The following is a 23,180-nucleotide window of genomic DNA, read 5'->3' on the forward strand; positions in this document are numbered from 1 at the left end:
CAATCACATTTACTAGTGTGTAGGCATATATTGCATGACACCGTGATCAATAGTCAGACGTCGAACGCAACAGGTGCGTTTAGTGTTTTTGTAAATATAAAGTGTTTAAATTAAAATTTTGTACTGTAATTATTTTGAACCATTATCGAGAATAAATGGTTTCATTTAATATTAATCGAATAAAAAATGGCAGAGAGGAAAGTATAAGCAACAAAAGATTAGCAGTGAATGTGTTAAGAGTGTGTCTATTTAATAACAAGGGAACAAACTTCCAGTACGAAAAGCAAAGCATATACAAGTCGATGATACTTCAAAAGTTACTGTTTTAGTTAACCGAACTTGGCTCATATATTTACTTACATGATAACTTCATAGGGTTCGGGCGTATTGATTATTAATAGATAAACTGTTGATCCTAATCAGAAACTAACTTCAATGATTTTTATCATGTTTAATTTATTTTATAAATATGCTAAAATTAGCATAATGAATACATATATATGAACATAGATCTATGTATGCGTTTATGTATATATGATACGTTATTGGGGTCAGGGGATGTGTGTCATCGAATTTCGATCATAAGGGACAGTCGTAGTTTCTCCTTAGTGATGTTACTAAACACAAACTAAGTATGTTCTGTGCTTAAAGCTGCCAACATATATTCGACACAACAACAACGTTTGCCCGCGAAACTTAACACTCTTACCTTATTTAACGAGCATGTTCTCATATAGGAATTACATGAGAATATAATTTAGATATTTTATATCTAAATATAATCTAATATGTGAAATACAGCAATTCGTTTATTAATGTAACACACGCCGAAGAGCCAATTCTAGGATACAATAGAAATGTTATGGTAATTTTATGTTACTGGTCTATCTTCGTATAGGTTGATTGTAACGAACTGTTAAAAATCTATGTATTTAGTGTGATCAAGCATTTCACACGTAAAACCTAACCTACAAAATGCACGAATGTCAAATAACAATTTTATGGTGGCTGCAACTTTCTGATGTCTCATTGACAATACATTTTATATGTAAAACGTCTGATCGCACACACCACGAAATATACGTAGCTTTTTGACAGTTTATTACTACCAACCCTTGCGTTAATCTTGTTTGTTATGTCTGAGCTACAAAGTAAAGTTTGTACCCAACATCAGCACAAATTAATTGTACTCATAATTCCTGATATAAAATTTTTTGAGACGAATATTTTATAATTGGTTTCAATTTACTTTATACAACAAATACATTAAAAATTTTAATCGTTCTCATTCTAATTTGAATCAAAACTATACCGTAAAATGTAAATTCAGGTATGCAAGATTTATTATGGAAATGCATTTTTACCAATTTTCGGTTATTATATCTGCTTTGACAGAGAGATATTAGGTCGGGAACTTTGCAATGTCTATAACAGAAATTTTGGTCGATTTGTTGCGCGCGCATTTTGTGATAATACCCTTCTTATGTTCTGTTGTATGGCCTCATTTCAGGGAGGTAGTTTAGAATATTGAATTTTAACGTTTGCTTAGATTATATTAGCTGTTGCACATCATCTTATGTTGACAATAAATAATAATAAAATTGACTTTTATTTGATCTAATCTTTTACTTTGCTCAAATATTATTTTATATAATTTAAGATATGATATTGACATATGCATAACAATCGGACACATCAATAAAAAACGTGATTCATTTAAAATTATTATAAAATCCATACTTTACGACTATAGTCCTAGTCTTCATGAGATGACTACAAATATGATTTAAAAAGTCGAATAATCAGACATAACATCAATAAAAACGTGAATTTTTTTAAAACAACTATTTTAAAATCCATACGTATCAGCTATAGTCCTAGCCTTCATGAAATAACTAAAAGTATAATTTAAAAACTGAGATTCATAACAATTCAGTTGAAAATTACAAAAAGTACTTACAATTTGCTTATCCTGCTTTTAAAAACATAAAAATCAATAATCTGTGATGGTAATAAGTTTATGGTAATGCACTGAACTGTATACTATAAATCATTAACTTTTTCTATTTATATCAATGTTTCACAAACTTACTAACATAACAATTTTTACAAAGGTAACTGTATAATGTTATCTATGAACTGGCTAGAGACATAATGAACAGAGGGTTTTAAAAAAATATTTTAATCAAGACTCTAGCATGTGTGAAACTGATTGTGAATTTACACTTAGTTTATTGCTTTTATTGGAAATACTATCCTAATAACAGATATTGGATTTGCATAATAAACTGAGGTCATTACGTTTATTTAATACATTCTCATTATAAATTATGAATTTTAAAGAAATTTATGTTCTTTATTGATGTTGTGCACGATTATTAACTGTTTCAAGACTTATCATAAATATTGTTAGTCTATATAAAAATGTTTTTGACAGAAAAACCTGACGATATCGTATCTAGTTTCGATAAGTTGTAATAAACATCTCCAAAAAACGAATTGTTTTTGTTATTTTTTGGATTAATTATTCGGAAAAGAAAGTTTTTTATTTTTTTTATTTTCTTATAAACTACAATCTGTCTAAATAGAAAGACATAGAGTAATTAGTTTAACAAATAACATAGAATTTTAAAAGGAAAATCCAGTGGTTCACCTTTTATTGATGTACTAAATTATATCTTACTTACCTATTGGTATAGGAAAAGAAACATATAATAATTTATTGAAAAATCCAGAACCTATATGTGTATATATATATATATATATAATATATATATATATATATATATGTTTGATTTGAGTTTAAATTCGGGCGTAACATCAATAAAAATAGTATGAGAGTTTTTTTTAAAAAGTTTATTTATTTAAAATCCATACGTTTCGGCTAGCATTTTAGCCATCATTTAGTGGTAATCAAATTAAAATTTTGTATCTCAATATAGCATATGAAACCATTATTAATCCATAAAACTCTTACACTATTTTTATTGATGTTACGCGCCCGAATTTAAACTCAAATCAAACGTATATATCAACATCAAATTCAAGACTATTCAAATATATATATATATATATATATATATATATATACCGCTGACCCCATATGGTTGTTACTATATCATCGTACATGTATGTAAAAGCCAATATGCGCACGTTGAGCTTTTGCGATCTATGACGCGAAACCCTTTCCGCGGAACTCCGCACAACGATGACGTCATGGTTTCTCGCTAAAATGACGTCACCGTTTCTCGGTATGGGGCGCTTTCCACGAATGCTCCCGTGTATTGCGCAACGTATCTACGTCATCGACTGCGTTGTAATTCGCTAGTGCGTATTTCAACAAGAGGTCCAGGTTTCTCGCTATTAACACAGTGTACATTACATATCTGATCTTGTTATTAAATTTTTGATCTATGTAACCTCACAGGCTTTAATTTTTACCAGAATTCAAATATAATAAATTTAAATGTATGTAGCATAATATATTGGACAAAGTTTGTCATGTTTCCACAGGTTTAAAGTATTTGTTAATTGATTTCTTTTTTATCGAATAGACGAAAAAATATAACAGGTCAATTGTTTACTTATCATTTTGTTGATTTTTTTAAATCAAAACATGACTGAAAATTTTCTTATATATACAGGGTGTCCAAGAACTCAACATAGACTCGAAACGGAGTGATAGTATTGAGCATAACTGTCATGAAAAAAAATTTGGAAAAATATATATCACGTTGTTTGGAAGTAATAAGTTTTTAACTGTACTCTGGAGCTTTTGGAAAATTTTTTGATTGTGGTAGTTGATTTGTATTACTTTTGTTCTTTAAACTTTGAAACCGTAACAACGAACAACATTTCTAGGACCACATTTAATAATATGAATAATGACACAATTGTCCCAAATTTTCAAGAATCAAGACTTCTTGTTAAAGTATGATTTTAAAATTTTTAAAATTTAAGAATTTGATCGACTTCGTAATACTCTTCTTTGAAACAGATGTACTAAAGTGTGTTTATCAAAATTTGTCGCTTTTAATCAGGGTTGTACAATGGTAAGACGGTCAATACTGTCTACTTCCTACTTTAATTAAATAGGAAATATAATAACATATTTATTACGGAAAGGTGCAACTAATATAAAAAACCATTTTGTCCATATACGTTTTGGCTTGACGTTGTGATCTGGGACACCTTGTTTAAACATATATATATATATATATATATATATATATATATATTAGGGTGGTCCTTAAAATGGTCATTTTCGAATTTCCTTGCTCCCAGGGGCTCAAATGGTTCCAAATAGATAAAAAACAATTCTCTGAAAGTTTTAGCTCTTAATATTAACATTTAGATAGAGCGCAATTCAAAGTTTTGTATGGAAATAGCATGGAAAAATTTTCAAAAATTTTAAAAATGTTTTTTAGATGTAACTTAGCGAACAAATAAATTAATAAAACTCATTCATTTGTCGCTAAGTTACACCTAAAACATATTTTTTTAATTTTCAAATTTTTTTCCATGCTCTTTTCATACAAACTTTGATTGAATTGCGCTCTATCTAAACGTTAATATTAAGAGCTAAAACTTTCAGAGAATTGTTTTTTATCTATTTGGAACCATTTGAGCCCCTGGGAGCAAGGAAATTCGAAAATGACCATTTTAAGGACCACCCTAATATATATATATATATATATATATATATTTATATATATATATATATATCATTTTCAGTAGAACGAATATTATATAGATATGAACACTACACTCTATATTTGCCCCAACTTTATTTCATAAACTACCAAATCAACAGCGTTTCGAGACTGAAATTTGTCTTACCATGAGTATAAAAAAACAGTAAAAATATATTAGTTGTAATAAATACATTTAATAATCGATGATAACTATTTAATCTGACAACTTTTATCACAAGTCTATACCCGGTGCAGCTAAAATAATTTATAAGTTTACATTAGCACAATTAGCAGCTACAAATTAAAGTTATAACTATGACGACGGACAGAATTACATGTATTTATTTAGTTTATATAAGTATAAATTTAGTTTAGCTTATATTTATTTAGTTTTATATAAGTTTTATTATACATATTTTTTTAAATACTCAGAATTTCTAATTTTGTATTTTTATTCAGAACTCCTACTTTGTTTTGTATCGTATGTAATTTTAAATATGATAGCTTTCATTCTAAATATGTGCATAAGTAAGATATTTTACTTATATTATTTTAAAAATTGGTCACATAACATAAACGACATAAATTTCCATTTGACGCATGCATTTTATCATATTTTTAATCAAAATTTTAAAGGCTATTTGATTGCAATATAATACCGTTGTAAAAACTTTGCATTTCAAATAATTTTCAAATATAAGAACCATTCAACTTGCTTTTCTCTACGGCGTAAGTTATCAAATTTAGCAATGTAGATTCTATAAAACGATAAATTTCTTTGTATAACCGTAATTGCAAATATAAGTTTTCACCGTGCCAGTGGGTCAAGACTAGACAGACTTTTAGTAGAAAAAAAAACAGCAGTTGCTTGTAGAAACTACTTTCCCCATCGCACGAGTACTGTACTGTAACATTACATTGCGCTAGTAGTAGACATACGAGGCGTGCTTTTGTATTCAACAAAACTGTGGCAACACTTTCGCTTAAGTGAAATCTTATTTATTCTTTCAATTTGATCTTTTCGATAATCTTTGATAATAGATAAAATTTTATTTAAAATTATTACTTTATAAATAATTTTCAGCGTTAAGGCTAATTGACTCTTTCCTAAAATACTACTTTTTTAAATCGCAATATAAAACGGAAACTGTGATCTGTTAGGGACAAAAGTTAGGGGTATCATGATCAATCATAATCGTTTTAACTTGATTATTAAATACAAGTAAACTGTAGTCTTCTAATTACGTAGGGGATGTAATAACATCTTTATTACGGAAAAGTGCTATTAATTACAAAAACCATTTTGTCCATATAGTACGGACAAAATGGCAAAAGGTAATCAGATCACATTCTGAGAGACCAATTTTTAAGAAGAAAAATCATAAATAAAACATTTGGTTTTTATTGGGGTATTAGAGCAGGACGCATAAACCTAAATGGAATAAATTACACATTGTCGAGATCAAAAAGGCAAAAGAGGGTTTTGTAACAAATGCGAGTCTCCTTTTTTTAACGGTAGATTTTTTAGTCTAGAAGTAGTTTGAGTAGAAGTTAAAAGCCAATCACCTTCTAAGTAGTTCTTTCAAAGTACTACTATGTCATTTTATTCATTGTATAAGTATGTGCGAATAATCGAAACACCATGGAACACCTAATAATTACAATAAAATTAATCTAAATTACTAGTACACTGATGTTAAGTACATTGACGTTTATAAAAATAATTACAAATAATAATAAGTCCCCAAAAATCATGAGAAAATAATCTTGTAAAGACGTTCGATTTACTGCGTCAAGACTGACGATGACGCCCAACGTCTGACAGGATTGTGATTATGGCTTGCGTCAAGTTATTATACAGTCACGAAAACATTACTAACCCTAGCCAGTTTTGAAATAAAGCCAGTGTGTCGTTTAGTTCTTTAGTTTAGTCTATATATGCCATTTTGTTCGTATTTCTTCTATACGTTTGTGGAAATATTCGTAATAATTTGCTATTACTATAGAAATTATTCTAATAAAGCATTCCAAATGATTGTGTATTTATTTGATTAACTGTAGACTACGGAGCCATTTGAACATAATATTCTTGCGTGGAATCAGGATTCAGTTAATTTACCAAAACAACTTATGCCTTAACAACACGCAAGAAACGAGCGCCAGACAAAATAAATCTTCGTCTATTTATATTCTTAGTAACCGTAATTACCAAATCGCGTTGATTTTATAAACAATGGACCACCCGAAATATACCTACATTCATTTCGTGCTTAATTAACATCATTCAATTACTTTTCGCTGGTTATGGCTGCATTAGATGGCTTATTTAAAATAATCATTTCTTTGGTTATGTTGGTTACAATTTTGAATAAGTAAATCGATATTCTTCAAATTATTGATTTATAAACAGACCATTTAATATGTAAATGAAAAACATGGTAATCGACCGTGAAATGCAATTCAGTAATATGGCGTTTTGAATGTTCTATTATTTCTGTTGGATTCTGCATAATATTATATATTTTTAGGAGTACTGTTTTTAATAAAATGCAAGTATGAATAATCCTTTCTTTTTAAAAAAAAAAACTATTACATTAACTTTAGAACTTAAATACGAAATTTTGTTTCCTCGTCAGCTGTGTTATTCAATTTATACCGTAACATTATTTTTTAACAAATTTTTAATTGTTAATTTTGTTGTTTGTATCATCAATTCTTGTTTTTCAGAATTCAACTATTAGTCAATAAGCAAAATATAAGAATGTCAATAAAACATCTTTAAAGCTATGAAAAATGTTATCTTAATTATTTTTTGGAACGGTTTTAGACCTCTGCAGTCTTAAGTCAAAAATATCACTTGAGAATAATTCAATTCTATAAATCAGATATCACATCAGTAATTTTAGAACCGTATTTTCGTTTTAGCAATTGTTCGCTATAAATATAGTTTAATTTTAAAATTAAAACAAAGTTCGGTCAATATATTGAAATGATTTTATTTTGGCAAAACAATTTGTCATGTATTTATACAAAAATATGCGTGGGCTTTGGTGCAAATATGTTGACAAAACATGTTGTGCTCTTTTACTATATGTCACGAGCTTCAAAACAACTTATTTTCTAAAGAAAATCATATCTAGTACACTGAATACAGTACTGAGAGATACACTAAAATTGTTCTATTCATTTATTTTATTCATTTTTGATGCGAAGGTCAGTTTATTAAATGACATAAAAATTTTTTTCGCTGTAAAATAGTTAAATAAGTGAGCATATTTTTTTTCCATTTGTGTTATAATTTATTTATAACTGTTAATGTATTATACAAAATAATTACTGTGTACATATACTATAATAATTGTATAATTACATTACGCGCTTACTTCACATGTATTTTTCTTCTATTTAATACGGTAATTTTCCTATTGAGTATGATCCCTGATGATTAATCAGTCTTTGTTTACCTTTTCATTTAAGGGGATATTCTAGTATACAGAAATGAATTTTAGGTCATCATAAAAATGCAATATTTTTGTTCTTATTTATTCATCAGCGTTGCAAAAGTACAAGAAAAAGTAAAAAAATAGTTAATAATTTTAAAAATTAGCAGTTGTTAGGGGATCACAAAAAATTGGCACCTGTCCGTGTCCACGATTGCAACCTTCCGAAATTATAAAAAAAAGATTATTCTAAAATTATGTCGCAAAATGACTGTTTGAAAAAGACGACCACTTTTTTGAGTCTTTTGAATTTTTTGAAAAATAGTGCGAATTGAAATTTTGGGATGAGGTTGGTATATTCTCTGAAAATTTAAAATGAATCGGCCTAGTAGAACTCAAGAAATCGTGGACATCGTATTGAAAAAGACAGTTTTGAGAAAAATGCGAATAGTTAAGTTTAGAAAATATGAAAACAAAAAAAAAATCGATTTTTTTTTTTAAATTCTACACTAGAACACCCTCTTAAATACTTTTTTGGGTTTTTCTTTAATATTTAGCCACCTGCATTACTTTTCATTAAACTCCATTCTACTCGACATTTTACATTATTAACTTTCCGTAGGGCAAGTTATAGTAATCCCAAAAAATCGAAAATGAAAATTTTTATATATATTTACGTTTCAAAACCTTCTGAACATTTTGGCATACCTTAGAAAAAAATGGATGTGTGTGCGTGTGCGTGTATGTGTATGTGTGTGTGTGCGGATACAAATTTTTGTCGACGATTTTGGGAACACCGATCAACCTATTTGAATAATTCAAAAAACATTCGATTCGTATTGGTAAGGAGACGTGCTGATTAGTTTTTGGCGACAGGTCTAGCCGTTCCGAAGATACGGGGCAAAAAGTGCCAAAAATGGTAACTCCGTTTTTAAGAGAACGGGGCGTCCGATTTTAATTATTCAAAAAATATTTTACTTGTATTGACAAGATAAATAACTGATTAAATTTTTGGAAAGGCAGGTCCAGCGGTTATGGTCTCAATAAAAATAAGTTAAAAAAATGTCATTTGGCGGTCAAAATGTTTATTCGACTTACGCATATCAAATTATCAGATATTTTATAGAGATTTCCATAATGTGTACATATTTTGTGTAATTTTTTTTTGGTTCCGTACCATGATTTTTAATTACGGTACGGGAAGTTCCAGCAATATGCCATGCACCCCACTAGTTTTCATAGCAGTGTCCAAAATGATGTTTTTATTATGTTTTCAAGTGAATATAATTATTACTACTGCATGATATCAGGTTGACCGCATCCTGATTTAGCACTTAATGGAAAAATTTATTCTCGCAGTAGAGAAACATTAGATAAAGTTTATAATATTAAACATGTATTATATCGAATTCCAGTAATCCCGATAACAAACGAAAATAACGTATGCATTTTCGACAGCGTAGAACGTAGATTAAATGCCACATAATAATGTGTTTGGGCTTAGCCAAGTCTAAACATGCGGTGCTAAAGTCGCTGTGGGCGGACCTTGACTTGACTATCACGAGTTCTAGGTCAGTGACGTTCAACGCGAATCGGTCCGGCGAGTGCGTGTGCTATTGCAGTAGACATTTCAGTTCCTATTTTGATCGATAAATCGGAATATTCATAATCTATTTGTACCCAAAAGCTATTAATATCATATGTATATTCCAAATTTATATTAATACACTGGTACGACGACATACGAGTTTAATTCGTTCCGTGACCAAGCTTTTATGTCGAATGGCTCGTAAAGCAACTTTTTTCATACAAATACATTGACATGACATAAATTTGTTCCAGCACTGTGGGTTTTGTTAAGTTTTTTGAATATGTATTAAAAATAAATTTGCAATTTTTTAATTTAGTTATTGTTTTTTTTCTGTCCATTTATGATATTGAGGAAATGAGTTAGACATGTTAGAACTTTTTTGGGGTGATTTTTATCCCCAATTTTCTACAGCTTATAATTAGCTTATAATTAAGCTTATAATTAAGCTTATAATTAAGCTTATTATTAGAAAGCTGCTTATAAATTATTATAAGGCCCTTAGCTGGTGTTATACCCTTGATCAACTTCTTCTATTCAAACACAAAACTCATCTATGATGTGTCACTTTCGTACATCCTCGCCATCCTCATATTTTTCGATAATTTCACATTCTAATTCTAGAGATATGGCTCTTTTATTTGGACCCATAGTTATAAAAGTACATAATATTCTATGTACAAATAGCAGTAAACGCGAACTCAACATATAAGGTTGTCAAATATCTCCCTTCCGCCTTTTTGTATTATAAACCAAGAGCAAAAAAGCGGAAGGGAGATATTTGACAACCTAATATATACATAACTTACAATCACTATTAATGTTTGAAGTTTGAAATGTTAAAATAATCCTTGATATTAATACGTTAATAGTACGTGCATAATAGCCCTTTAAATAGACTAGCCAGAGAAGTCAATGAGTATTGCGGCAGTTTGAACTTTTTCGATATGCGTCAACAAAGTTTTGAGGCTAACATAAAGAAAAAACTTAAACACCACAATATTTTGTGCAATTAATTATTTCACCAGTCATATTATTTAACCAAAGTATTATTTTATGTTACTTAATTATTATAGTTTTTTATAAAGTCTACGTGTATGTATGTGTATGTATTTATGTACTTATATGTGAATGTGCATATATGCGTATGTATGTATATCTATGCGTATTATATGAGTATATATGTATGTATATCTGTATGTAAGTAGATGTGTATGTATATGTATATATATGTATATATATGTGTATATATATATATATATATATATATGTGTGTGTGTGTGTATATGTATATAGATATAAATATACAAGTTATGAATTAGCAAACAATATTATAAAACTGTATAAAGCCGATTGGCGTATAAATAAATAAATAAATAAATAAATATATTCGGGTGGGTAAATCTTCGCTAAACAATTAATATTAATACATAATTTAAATAACTAACTACAAAATAATTTACTATCATAATACACCCACATTAGTTTTATGTTAGGCAAATTATTGTTACAACCGACGAAATTTTTCATATTTTCATTTTACCATTAACATTTATCCTGAAAACCTTTCCTCGCTCAATGCTCTAATCTAATAATTATAATCTAATCTAGAATTTTGCTCGTATCTCAGAGCAAGAAATCGCTTCTTTGGCGGCTTGTATCTACGAGCACTTGTATGTCAGGTCGCTTGTAAGTCGGAGTGCCACTGCATATATATTTCAAATTAATATTTTCTATATTTGCTCTATTACAAAATTGTAATAATTCATCACACTGTGATGATACATCTCAAATTAGCACAATACCCTATAAGACTTAAGTTCTGATAGCTGTTCAAATTAATAAAAAAAATCAATGTTGTATTCATTGAGTCAGTCGGTTAAAGTTACCTTGTTAATAAATAATATGTTCTCATAAATTATTACTATCCATCTCCATCTTGTCTCTGGAGAGTACTGAATGCCGTTACCCTACTAAGGGGTTAATAATTATTAAATACTGTCCGCCCGATTTGGCTTTCACATAGGGGATATAAATGAGAGTCTATGAAGTATATATATTTCTCTAATTATAATGGCAATTCGATAATGTATTGTATTTTATTGCGTTCATGACTAAAAGCCATGTTAAAATTTGGCGAATGGCCATCGATGACGATCGAACTCCAAATAAAGTCCGATTGTCAACAAATGTCCAATTTAAAAATAAGTTACAGACAACATTAAAGAAATAAGTTACATTCTTGGGGAATATGGCGCGAGTTATAGAATATTCCAAGTTTAAATTCCCATTGTGTGTAAGCAATAGTGATATCTATTTTCACTTAAAAATATAGATGAGAGATATGTTTTCAAGTGAGCTCAGCCCTCCAGAGGGCTAAGTAACAAGTTTGAAGTATCTAATTTTAGCAAATCTATTCGAGTTGGTTTTTTAATTATTAGTACAATGCCATTACTGCATGTTTCACTTTTCATTTTTAAGTAACTATATATTTTTCTTGGGCTCGCCCGTAGGTAAGCGGTTAAGAGCGACGGGACTTGTTTCAGAGGTCCCGGGTTCGATACCCACTTCGAGCAGCCTGTTGTCAGGCAGCAGTGACAACGATTTTCACTTGAAAATATAGATATCAATATGTTTCCATGTGAAAATAGCCCTTAATCCGGCATTGCTGCACCAATAAAATGTCAGCCCTATTAGATTAATTTTAATAATAAAATCATCAAATATGGATGGATTAACCATTGGGTTACCGTCTAAACAATATGAAGTAAGAAGTTTCAGCCCAACAGCTCATAGGACGTAAGATTCTGATTGCTGTTCAAAAATGAATATATATATATATATATATATATATATATATATATATATATATATCTTACGCTTAGTTTGCACAGTATAAATGAGAACCGTGTTTATAAAAGTATTCATGAATATTTACACATGTTAACATACAATAATGCCAACAAAGTATCGTTTTACAGTTTCGACTGAACGAATATTAAATAATGAAATATTTTATTATAATATAATATATATTTAAAAACAAATCGTTTTATTACATAGTCATAGTCAATTATGAAAAACAAAAGATATATTTTATATATGTAGGCGATAATTAAAATATACTTATCTCCTTATTTATTTCCTAAATATGAACGGTAAAAAATTTTGACTATTTTTTTTAAATAGTCTACACAAGTAGTTCAGTTTGTTCAAATTGACAGTACATATGAAATTCATCAAATTTTGGAAGACTCGTTGCAAGGACTATGATCAAAATTAGTTCTTTGGCTGTTTCAGTTGCCAAATGCAACGCTTTATCTAATTGCAAACTAATATTTTAAAACACCTTGTTTACGAATTCTGCAACGGCAATTAAGTCACTACTCAAATCAGTGATGGCGTTCTAAAGTAGCTAATGAATTTTCTATTCATATCTACAACTTTTCAATATGTTGTAAGTACACTATGGGCAATTTAATAAAAAGATATATTTTAATTGAATTTTAGATTTTTCATAAACGTTAAAAATAAACAAAGCAAGAATATAACAAAATAAAATTCTATTAGGAGACCTAACTTTGGCAGATTTTCTAGCGCAAAATTATAAATTGTTCAAGTGATTGGAACGCATAAAACTTTGGCACACATTTGTTTTTTTCGCGATTGGTAGTTCAAAGAAAATCGTTTCATAAAAATATCTTCGAGAAGCCTTGGACGGAAAATCCGCTTGTTCTCGGCTTGCATCATCGTTTTCAAGTAGCGGTAAAAACAGTCCAATAATTCGCTAATTCGGGGAATTTGTGCCAAATTTGTAAATTATTTACAAACTTAATTCGATTTTATTATTTTTGCCTTATCATATGATCAGAATAGGAGACCATACGAAATGACACATGGAGTTTAATTTATAGCTGTGCGTTCATTGTTTGTCATTTTTTGACGATCAGGCTGATCCGGCGTTTGATATAAATTTTGGCCAGCATTACTCTTATATATTGTATCTTTTATTTTCAAAGTCAAATAATTATTAGTAAAAATCGTCAAATCAAATTTATTATAATTTAGATTTTTTCAACCACCATTCATATGATTGTGCGTGCGAAAGCTTATAAATGTTGAAAGTTCAGCTCATTGCACGTCTATGGGCATTCTTCATTTTGCTAAAGCAATAACAATAATTCGCTTAAGGCTAATTGTTACGAATTAAATCGTCATGAATGTAATACTAATACTGTAATGATATTTGAAATGTTAAAATGATTGATTTGCTAATCCCTTTTCAATTTATATACTTGCTACTTACTTGTTAGGTGAAATTAGTATTTTATTTTCAATATTATTTACAAATTATTACTCACTGAAGTTTAGTTATTGGTATTGAATGGAAGATTTAGTTTTAGCAGTCTCAAAATTTATTAGATAACTCTGTGAAAATCATTTGTCTTCTATTTAAATCATTTTGTCTAAATCTTGTTGTCATGAGTTCGCGTAATAGCCATCACATGCGAGTTAAGTAAACACTCGGTTTACATAAAGATTTTTTGGCTGCTCGAGGTAAATGCACACATACATTAATTTTCGTTTATTTTTTTATATTCAAAGTATTTGTTTTTGGCATCATTAGTTACTATTTTGCGATTTTTGTGATTTTTCAAAAATTTAATTTGTGACATGTATATTTTTTAGTATATCGTTCTCTATTTGTATTCTTTTTTACTTTAACATTTATCAATTATATGGCATATACTGCAAATTAAAAATCAATTTGTGCTTCCATTGATTCATTCCCGTGTTGCTTGTCTAAATTATAATATTATTGAATTTATATTTGATTAAAATGAGATTTAATAAGCATCACCATTTTATAAATTCGCTTCTGAATCTTGTCTTTCGGTTATCCCGTCTTATCCCGTGCCAAAAAATCAAACCTCTACTACGTACATCTTTTTCCTACGGGTTATAAATATTCGCGAGTATGACCATTGAGCAAAATGATAATGCGAAAGCAAACTTCTCTATCAATAGCATTTTGTGATCAGCACTGAACACACGCGTATCTAGTGCACCATTAAATTTTGTTTATTTATATTTAATAGATAGTTGACAATTTCTATTAGTATTTTGAAATTTTGGTGTTGATTAGACACCAAAATTCTTGTTTCAAAAGTGGTTTTCGAAATAATTTTCACGAAAAAACGCACCATTCACATCCTGGACTTGATTTTCATGCATCAAAAACATCGTCCACCATAAAGTGTCAGTGTGTTTTATTTTGACTGGATTTAGTAAGTTATGATAAAAGTTTAACAATGAATAAAATACATAAAATTAGTGGATTAGTATAATTTAATACATTTGTGTATAATTCGATTCATTGACGTATATAGTATGGCTTGTTTAGATTTCACATTTGATGGTTTTCATGAATAATAATTTCTAATTAATCAAAAGTGACAATATGAAAATATTCACATAATACATACTGTTTTTTATTTTTCGAAAAATTTCAAGTGGTATCATAGTTACTTCAAATTGTACCTGCATAAACTGATTTAACCTGTGATATGATCTGTACTCAGATACACAAACTGGGAAAATTGATGTGTTAAAATTCTATGGAAGTTCGCAAAGTGTGTTAGTGAAAGTTGCAACGTGTATTGTATTTGTAAAAGGCTCAATTTCTTTCAACATTTTCGTCATCGCACATACTCATACTAATAATGCAAACTTTATTTTATACTATAAATTTAAATGTATTAAATAAACTATTTTTCGCTGACGTAACGATTCGAGAACAAATAAACAATTAAATTGTGATACATTGATAAATGAAACAAAGTAAAATTCTTTTCAGTATATATGTGTTACAATACTTAATAATAATACTTTTAAGCATAGTGAGTTATCGAAATTATTGCATAGCTAAATATAATAATCATTCATTTTGCGTTTTAAGTGATTCTAAGTTTGACGCTCATAAAATTTAAAGGAATTTCTTAAATGTTTGTAGTAGTACGTAATATCTAGCGCACTCTTTTATAGAAATATTTATTTTTAAATATAGGTTTTAATCAGCGAATTTTTATTATAGATGGTTAGAGTGAATTATTTGTTGTCTGCCATAAATTTTGTTTAGAGTTCAAAAAGTTTGTGTTGAATATTATTGTGTACGTTTTTAATATAACAAATATTTATTCGGTCCTTCCTGTGAATATCACGAAAATTCGTTTGGATTAATCCTGAAAATTTATAAAATTTCGCCTGCAGTAAATCTGTTATTTTATAAAATAACATGATAGTTGACATTTGAATGTCTCAATTGCAGGTTCCTTCGCCCGTTGCCCTGCGATACATGGAGTTCCAGTTGGACAGCGCGGAATACTGCCAAGCCCAGCACAAATAGAGGCTTTATTCCTGTTTCGGCTCTGCACACTGTGTGGCCGGAGTTAGTAATCGACGAAGTGTGAGGTAAATCCTTTAGAGTTCTATCTTTTCTAAAAACTTTATTGATTTTATTAAAAAAATTTATTTTAATAATTTTCAAAACAAAAAACGTAGAACACGTTGGTGATTTTTGTTTTGTTTTGAAAAATCTAAAATATTTTATTTCATTCGAGATGATTTTTTTCAAATACGATTTTTAGATTCACGATTTAACAAAAATCTTTTTTTTTACAAAAACATGTTTGTGGAATTCATCCGATCCATATGAGTATTCACGTAAATAAGATTCAACAAATTTTGATTGCGAGAAACAGAATTAAATAACGTGTCTAATTAAGGTAAAATTGTGACATCTATTTTGTTTTGTTTTCAATAGTTAAAGCATGATGTAATGTAAAAACAATTGAGATCTTGAAAAATTAAGTAGTAAAATGACATAAACGACAAATTTTTAGGTAGACATTTAAAGAATGTAATAAATTTATAAAAAAACAATTTTGAAGAAAGTTTATTAATAGTGGAGTGGCGAAAGCAATCCTATTTGAAGGCGCAACAAGTGTATCATTGTTCATGGCTTGTAAGCAAATGGTGATATTTTTCGGTATAGAGTAAAATTTTAGTTTTTGGCACTTCATTTATATTTTCTGTACTTTATCAACCCTTTTGCTACGGAGAGCGTTTTCCGCAGGAATGTCGCTGCTGTACAGAACAGAGTGGACCAGGCACGATATATTTTAACAAATTTCTATCATTATCAATGAAAATGCGTTGAAACTTAAAAATTACGCTTCTATAATAACTTAACAATAAAAGTTAGAATTGCCGGTAATTTAATAAGTAGTGATTAATCTTGAAACAATGACGGATACATAACATGTCGTCCATGAACGACACTCGTACTCGAGAGAATGTCTTTTATGGACGACATTCGAAAGGGTTAATCAAGAAAATCTTTTCTTACTTTGCTTACGAGCAGGATAACTGATAATTCGACATTAGTCACGGTGCAAATAGACTTTACTACTTTAAACTGTTTACTTTAAATTTAATTTCTGCTATTGATTTTAGAATTTGACATAATTAATATAAATATAACAATTAAAAACCCTATTTTATTTCTAGTTAGTGAACAATTTTATTTTTTTTTTGTTTCAGGCAGTTCATCACCTTCATTACGTTATACATATATTTACATATAACGTTTTATATGTGCATATATTTATATAGGGATATATTTGTAACACGCATATCAAAGAAAGAAAACATCGCGTTACCAACAACGAATATTTAAGTAAAAGATAATTGTATAAAACTTTAAAAGTCTGATTTTATTTATAATTTACATATACAAATATATATATCTATATAAATATAACTGTATAAAGATATATGAAAAAATTTAGAAACTAAATGATTTCGGAGTCCCTTCGAATGTGAATTTAAATATTTTAATCGACGTTTAGATCAAGTTTATTCCGCAAAATTGAAAATAATCATATATTTGAGATTAAAAAAGAGCTCAAGTTTCACAAATTGTTATATTAAGAAGTTTTTGTGTCGGGTTCTTGGTAACTTTGGTTAAAGAGACAGTTTTCTTTTGTGTGAAGTGTTTTTCGGTTCATATTATCATTTTCCTGTTTGATATAAATGAACAACATGCGTCAGAAGGACATCAGACCTGCTCCGGCTCGTATCGAGTATAAAGGAATGAAATTTTTGATAACTGACCGTCCGTCCGATCATAACATTCACAATTATATCAATGAACTGAAAAAGAATAAGGTTTTGATCGTGGTTCGAGTGTGCGAGCCGAGCTACAAGACGGACGAACTGTCCGCTCAGGGAATCCTTGTCAAAGATCTGGCCTTCGAAGATGGCACCTTCCCACCCACCACCATAGTTGATGAATGGTTCTTAACACTTAAACAAAGGTAATTTTTTTATGTTAGATTAACATTCTTCTGTACTTATATAGTTGACCAACGTAGTTAACACTTTGTTGGCCGGCTACTGGTATCTCTATATTTTTACACCAGAAGATTATAAGCGAGAGAAACAGCTTGTGTTAACAGAGAAAATGGTAATGAGCGATGGTAAAAAAGCTCATTACTAGTTTCTTCGTGATTTGATCGTGACCAGTCAACAAAGTGTTAACTACCTAATTGTTCCTACTCTTGAAATTGAATGTGTACATCAGACATTATAAATTAATTAGTATATAGTATTAGTAATAATATTATTGCATTTCTGTACTTTGAACTTACAAGTTAATAATGCTTCAGATCAGCATGTGGGTTCGAATACAATTTAGGGCTGATTAGAAACTACATGCAAAAGTTAATAATTTTGAATTTTTTCGACTTTCATAAACTTTGTTTTTTAATAGCACATAATCCAAATTTTTTATTATTAATATAATTAGTGCTAAATCAGTTTTATATAAAGCAACAGATCCGGATCAATTTTGGCAATTTGGTCCTACAGATGAATAACCTGCAAAATATATACATTTTTTCATTACTTTCAAAGATGAAAAGTTTGTGTTGAAATAAGTTCGGAAATGCAATATAAATATTATCCTTTGGAAATTGCTCAAGTAATTTTCTGTAATAGTTAAAACGGGGCAATTAGATTTCATTTTTATATAATTATATCACATTATATTGTTATTGTAATTTTCGTTTGCGAAACCAGTTGCTAAAAGCGTTTGTGTGAATTTTGGCTTTGTAGGTTATATCTATTAAAGGTTTTTCCACGGGTAATATAGATCTTTTGTTTGTTTATAAAAATACTCTATACTTACAAAAAATACCATACTTGATACTTTCCGAAGTAATAAGTCATATATATTTCATACAGATCACAATTCAATTTTCATATTCATCTCTTACAAACTTGATAATTATCTTACAACCTGTCGCAAAATATTAGATTATGCAATGTCCAAATGATCACGCTACAAACACTAATTAACGATAATTTCGAACATATAATATAAATTAGTATTCATGCTAACATTGAAGAAGCTGCAGAACGTGTAATGCACACAATTTCTAATATCATATGAAAAACCTTTCGAATCGCAATTCAAGCAAACATATTCCCCAACCGTGTCATCAATCATAAATATCATGATCCGTGAATAAAAATATGAACTTATCAGTCATTATCATTTATCACTAGAACATACCAATACCAATACGCATCGAAACATAATCTGGCAAAAATTTAACTGATGAAATTTCTTTCCACAATGAGCAATGGTAAAAGGGTTACTGCCCAAACAAATAAATAAATTCTCAAAATCTCGTATAAAAAATACCAATACACAATATGGCTTTAAGCAAGTACGTTTAATCTTGCATTCTCGTTAAATCTTCGTGACTTGCTTGCAAACTATATTTTACATAGGGTACCTAATTTGGCTCATGCAAAGGGATTTTTTTGATTGAAACCTTTTCTATTTTTTACCACGAATAACACAACACAGGACATATAAAGAGCAAAATACCCTGAAGAGTAAGACGTGGCCATCATAGATGCATTTTTTTTTAATTTTTAGTGATAATCGATTATCGATCATTCTATGCGTAAAACTGAATTATAATTAAATTATAACTAACGAATTGTACCGCCAAAACAATGAATGGATACTGATAAACATTTGCAGGTCACGTTTTCAGTATCTATGGTCAATATGCATTAAACTACATCTTTATCAATTAAATTCCATATGCTTCTAATCAGTTAATTGTGATACTGTTTCAAGTGATATTATTTTTATTAAAACCTCTTTGATAAATTTAAGTTATGTATTTTTAAATATCTTCCGTTTAAAGTTATTTTCAAAAACTTCAGGAAACGGGCTGATTGTATTTCGGCATGTGTAGATATTACACGAATGTTCGAAAAAGTTTGAGACAACCATTATTTTGTGTATAAAATCACTCTCAGTATTTACCCTGAGACCTTTCTCCTTCATTTGACTGAGAAAGTCAAAATATCATAATATAGCAATATAGCAAGCAATTCAAATTCATTTTTAATATTAAAAAAAACTGATTGAATTGGGCCTAAAATATGAAGAAGCTGTTGAAATGATTCGAGAGTAAGTATATTTCAATTAGTAATTAACATACAATATTAGATTTAAGAAGGCAGATAATTATTTATACTACAATAGATATTTTTATTGATACGTGCTGAAAGTAGGGTTTGTCGGTTTTCAAAAACCGGTTTTAAAAACCGGTTTTTTGACGAAATTTATGAATATACTACAATAGATATTTTTATTGATACGTGCTGAAAGTAGGGTTTGTCGGTTTTCAAAAACCGGTTTTAAAAACCGGTTTTTTGACGAAATTTATGAAATTCGAAAACCGGTTTTTTTGTAAAAAAAGCCGGTTTTTACTGTATAAATGGAAAATGACAAATATAGCCTAATATAAAATGCGATGCAGCGTTTTGATTCTTGGAATCATATTGGTTCAATAGCGTTTGGAATTTTATCAGTCTGCTATGGTTCCCAGAAAGTTTTGTGTTTTTATCTTTTGTCTAATGTATATATTAATTCTAATGTTTATACGAGTGTTTATATTATTTCCGATCAATGGACTTCTTGTTTCTTTATGTGTAGTTTATAAGTTCAGTATTCAGTGTTCAGTGCCATTGATCGATATTTGATATAGATAAAATAAAAAATGTAAGTAGTTAACATATTTTATTATTATGAAAATATATATTATTATTTAAACTATTTATATTTTTGTAGTCTAAAATGTCAGACGTGTAGAATTATTTTAAAAAAGTAGACAAAGAAAAAACGCGTTTGTATTTAAAACATGTACACAACCACGTATTTTAATTTTGTGAAAAAAAGTTACGAGGGCAGAAGTGACTCACCCGTACGAGGCAGCAAGTCGCCCATGTATGTTACGACATAATTCACGATTTTCCAATAGTTATCAATAATTATATAAGAACTAAAAATTACACTCTTAAAGCACTAGATCTACGTATTACCTAAGTTTATAAAATAGGTTTTAATTGATTGTGTATGGGTATACGCATATAGACGACATGCAGTGCGTTGATTCTCGATCAAGAGTTATCACGTTGGGTTAATTATTGAGAATTCTAATGTTATCGAATTTTTTAGATATTTAAAAATGTATTTTGGTAATTTTTAAGTACATTTTCATTGATAATGATTGGAAAATCTTCAAAAATGTTGTCGTGTCTGATCCGTGCAGTATCGCTATACTGGGCGGCTCGCTGTTCCTTACAACAGTATCACTCCTGCGAAAAACAGTACAGTAGCGAAATGGTTAATTAAATAATAGCTCAATAATTTTTTAAAACTATTAATATAAATAACGAATTTATGACTTAAAAAGAATTAAGATACGGTTGTAAGAGAAGGAATTAAAATTTTCAAACTTATTATAGTTAACTTAATTTTACTGCCGTGTTTTTATTACTAATGGCTTTATAACGATTATAACGTTGGTGAACAAATTAATATACGAAATTTTTACCGCGCTCAAACTTTCAAAACCCATTAAAGATGCATGTGTTGAAAGAATTCCTTCTGAATGTTTCATAACGCAGCAGAATTAGTTCTGTTTCAACAACCATCATTGGCGTAGTTATAACATATGGGGCTTGTGGCAAATTCTTTTCGTGGTGCGCTGTCAGTAAAAAATCGTCACGTTGTACTTGATTTAATTTTAATACTTTTAGGGATTTTTCAATCACACTTTATACGTATATGTCCCACTGCGGCCATACGCCTTCTCTCTTATAGCAATATTTTGGCTTAGAGGAGTGAGAGCTTTATGCGATTTTTGAAAGGCCGTAAAAATAAGGCAAACAATATTTTTACTATTTTCATTTCTTTTTACAAGTTATTAATTAAGTAATATTTTGAGACTTTAGAAGAAAATAAATAGTCATAAAGTTTTAATTTTAGAAGGTTTTGAATTGTAGTGTCTTAAAAAAATTTCCACCTGATTTCAGCACTCTAAATACTTTCAATAAAAAAATGTAATCTTTAAAAAAAAATCGCTGTTGTATGAACCACGGATAAATTAAAATAATGTTTTTTCACAAATTAATGATATAAAAAAATATATTTTATTTTATGTCTATAGAGAAGGATTTGTAAAAATTTTAAGTAAATCGGTACAGTGGAGTTTGAGAAATCATGAGAAAAATGGAAAAATAAAGTTTTAGGGCGTCCATTAATCACGTGAACGAGTTTTTAAGGATTTTTGGAACCCCTCTCTCCCTTGGTGATACATGGTGATATTCAAAACTAGCCCCTGCCCCGCCACTAAACATCACATGTATTTTTAGTAACGTGAAAAAACACGTGATATCTTACTATACCCTCCCTCCCGCGCACGATATTTTGTGATTTTTTGTAAACCCCCCCTCCCCCTAAAAACCTCACGTGATTAATGGACGCCCCCTTTCGAGGAAAACGCGTTTAAAGTTTCACAGAGGAACGAAACAGAAAACGATTATTATAGCATATCGCCGAAAATATTTCAAATTTTGAAAAATACTTCTGCACACATATTTTAGATTAGTTTAAACTTCGATAATATAAAAAAAACTATTTTTTTTTAATTTTATACCAGAATTTTTTGATTGAATGAAGAACAATTATCCTCGTATAATTTTATAATCGTTATAATTATGAATTATAATAATATTATATATTTTTTCAGCAAACGTCGAGGAGCCATCAACGCGAAACAGCTATCATTTTTAGAAAAATACCGACCAAAATCCAGGTGAAATGAAATTTAAAAATGGACACAAGAATTCGTGCTGTGTGCAATAAATTCTAATAAAACAGTAATTATCGAAAAATCCAGTTATATCAGCAGCTTTCTGCAAAAAGTTTGTAATGCTGTTTTAAATTTAAATTGTAATATCACGGACATGACAACATCAGAAAATTCTTGATCTACATTCATTTATCGGGAGGACTCGAATCGACGC

At 29.1% G+C, this 23,180-nt stretch overlaps 2 protein-coding genes across 2 annotated transcripts in view; one reads left to right on the forward strand and one right to left on the reverse strand.

The window, feature by feature from the left end:
* The window catches only part of LOC113374977 (solute carrier organic anion transporter family member 4A1-like), a 24,926-nt gene extending 14,553 nt beyond the window's left edge, over positions 1-10,373 (reverse strand). The window contains exon 1 of the mRNA XM_026614931.1: positions 10,291-10,373. Coding sequence (XP_026470716.1) covers positions 10,291-10,373 — 83 coding nt within the window. The remainder of the gene's footprint in view (positions 1-10,290) is intronic.
* LOC113374978 (protein tyrosine phosphatase type IVA 3-like) overlaps positions 1-22,973 on the forward strand; it is a 137,030-nt gene extending 114,057 nt beyond the window's left edge. Inside the window, exons 2-5 of the mRNA XM_026614932.1 lie at positions 16,051-16,193; positions 17,325-18,100; positions 20,227-20,277; positions 22,904-22,973. Of these exons, the coding sequence (XP_026470717.1) occupies positions 17,817-18,100; positions 20,227-20,277; positions 22,904-22,973 (405 nt within the window). The 5' untranslated portion in view covers positions 16,051-16,193; positions 17,325-17,816. The remainder of the gene's footprint in view (positions 1-16,050; positions 16,194-17,324; positions 18,101-20,226; positions 20,278-22,903) is intronic.
* Positions 22,974-23,180: the final 207 nt, after the last annotated feature.

This window comes from Ctenocephalides felis, unplaced genomic scaffold (assembly GCF_003426905.1).
Source record: "Ctenocephalides felis isolate EL2017-DRISC unplaced genomic scaffold, ASM342690v1 CF-g0.4_SCAFFOLD_01886, whole genome shotgun sequence".
Classification (NCBI taxonomy): domain Eukaryota; kingdom Metazoa; phylum Arthropoda; class Insecta; order Siphonaptera; family Pulicidae; genus Ctenocephalides; species Ctenocephalides felis.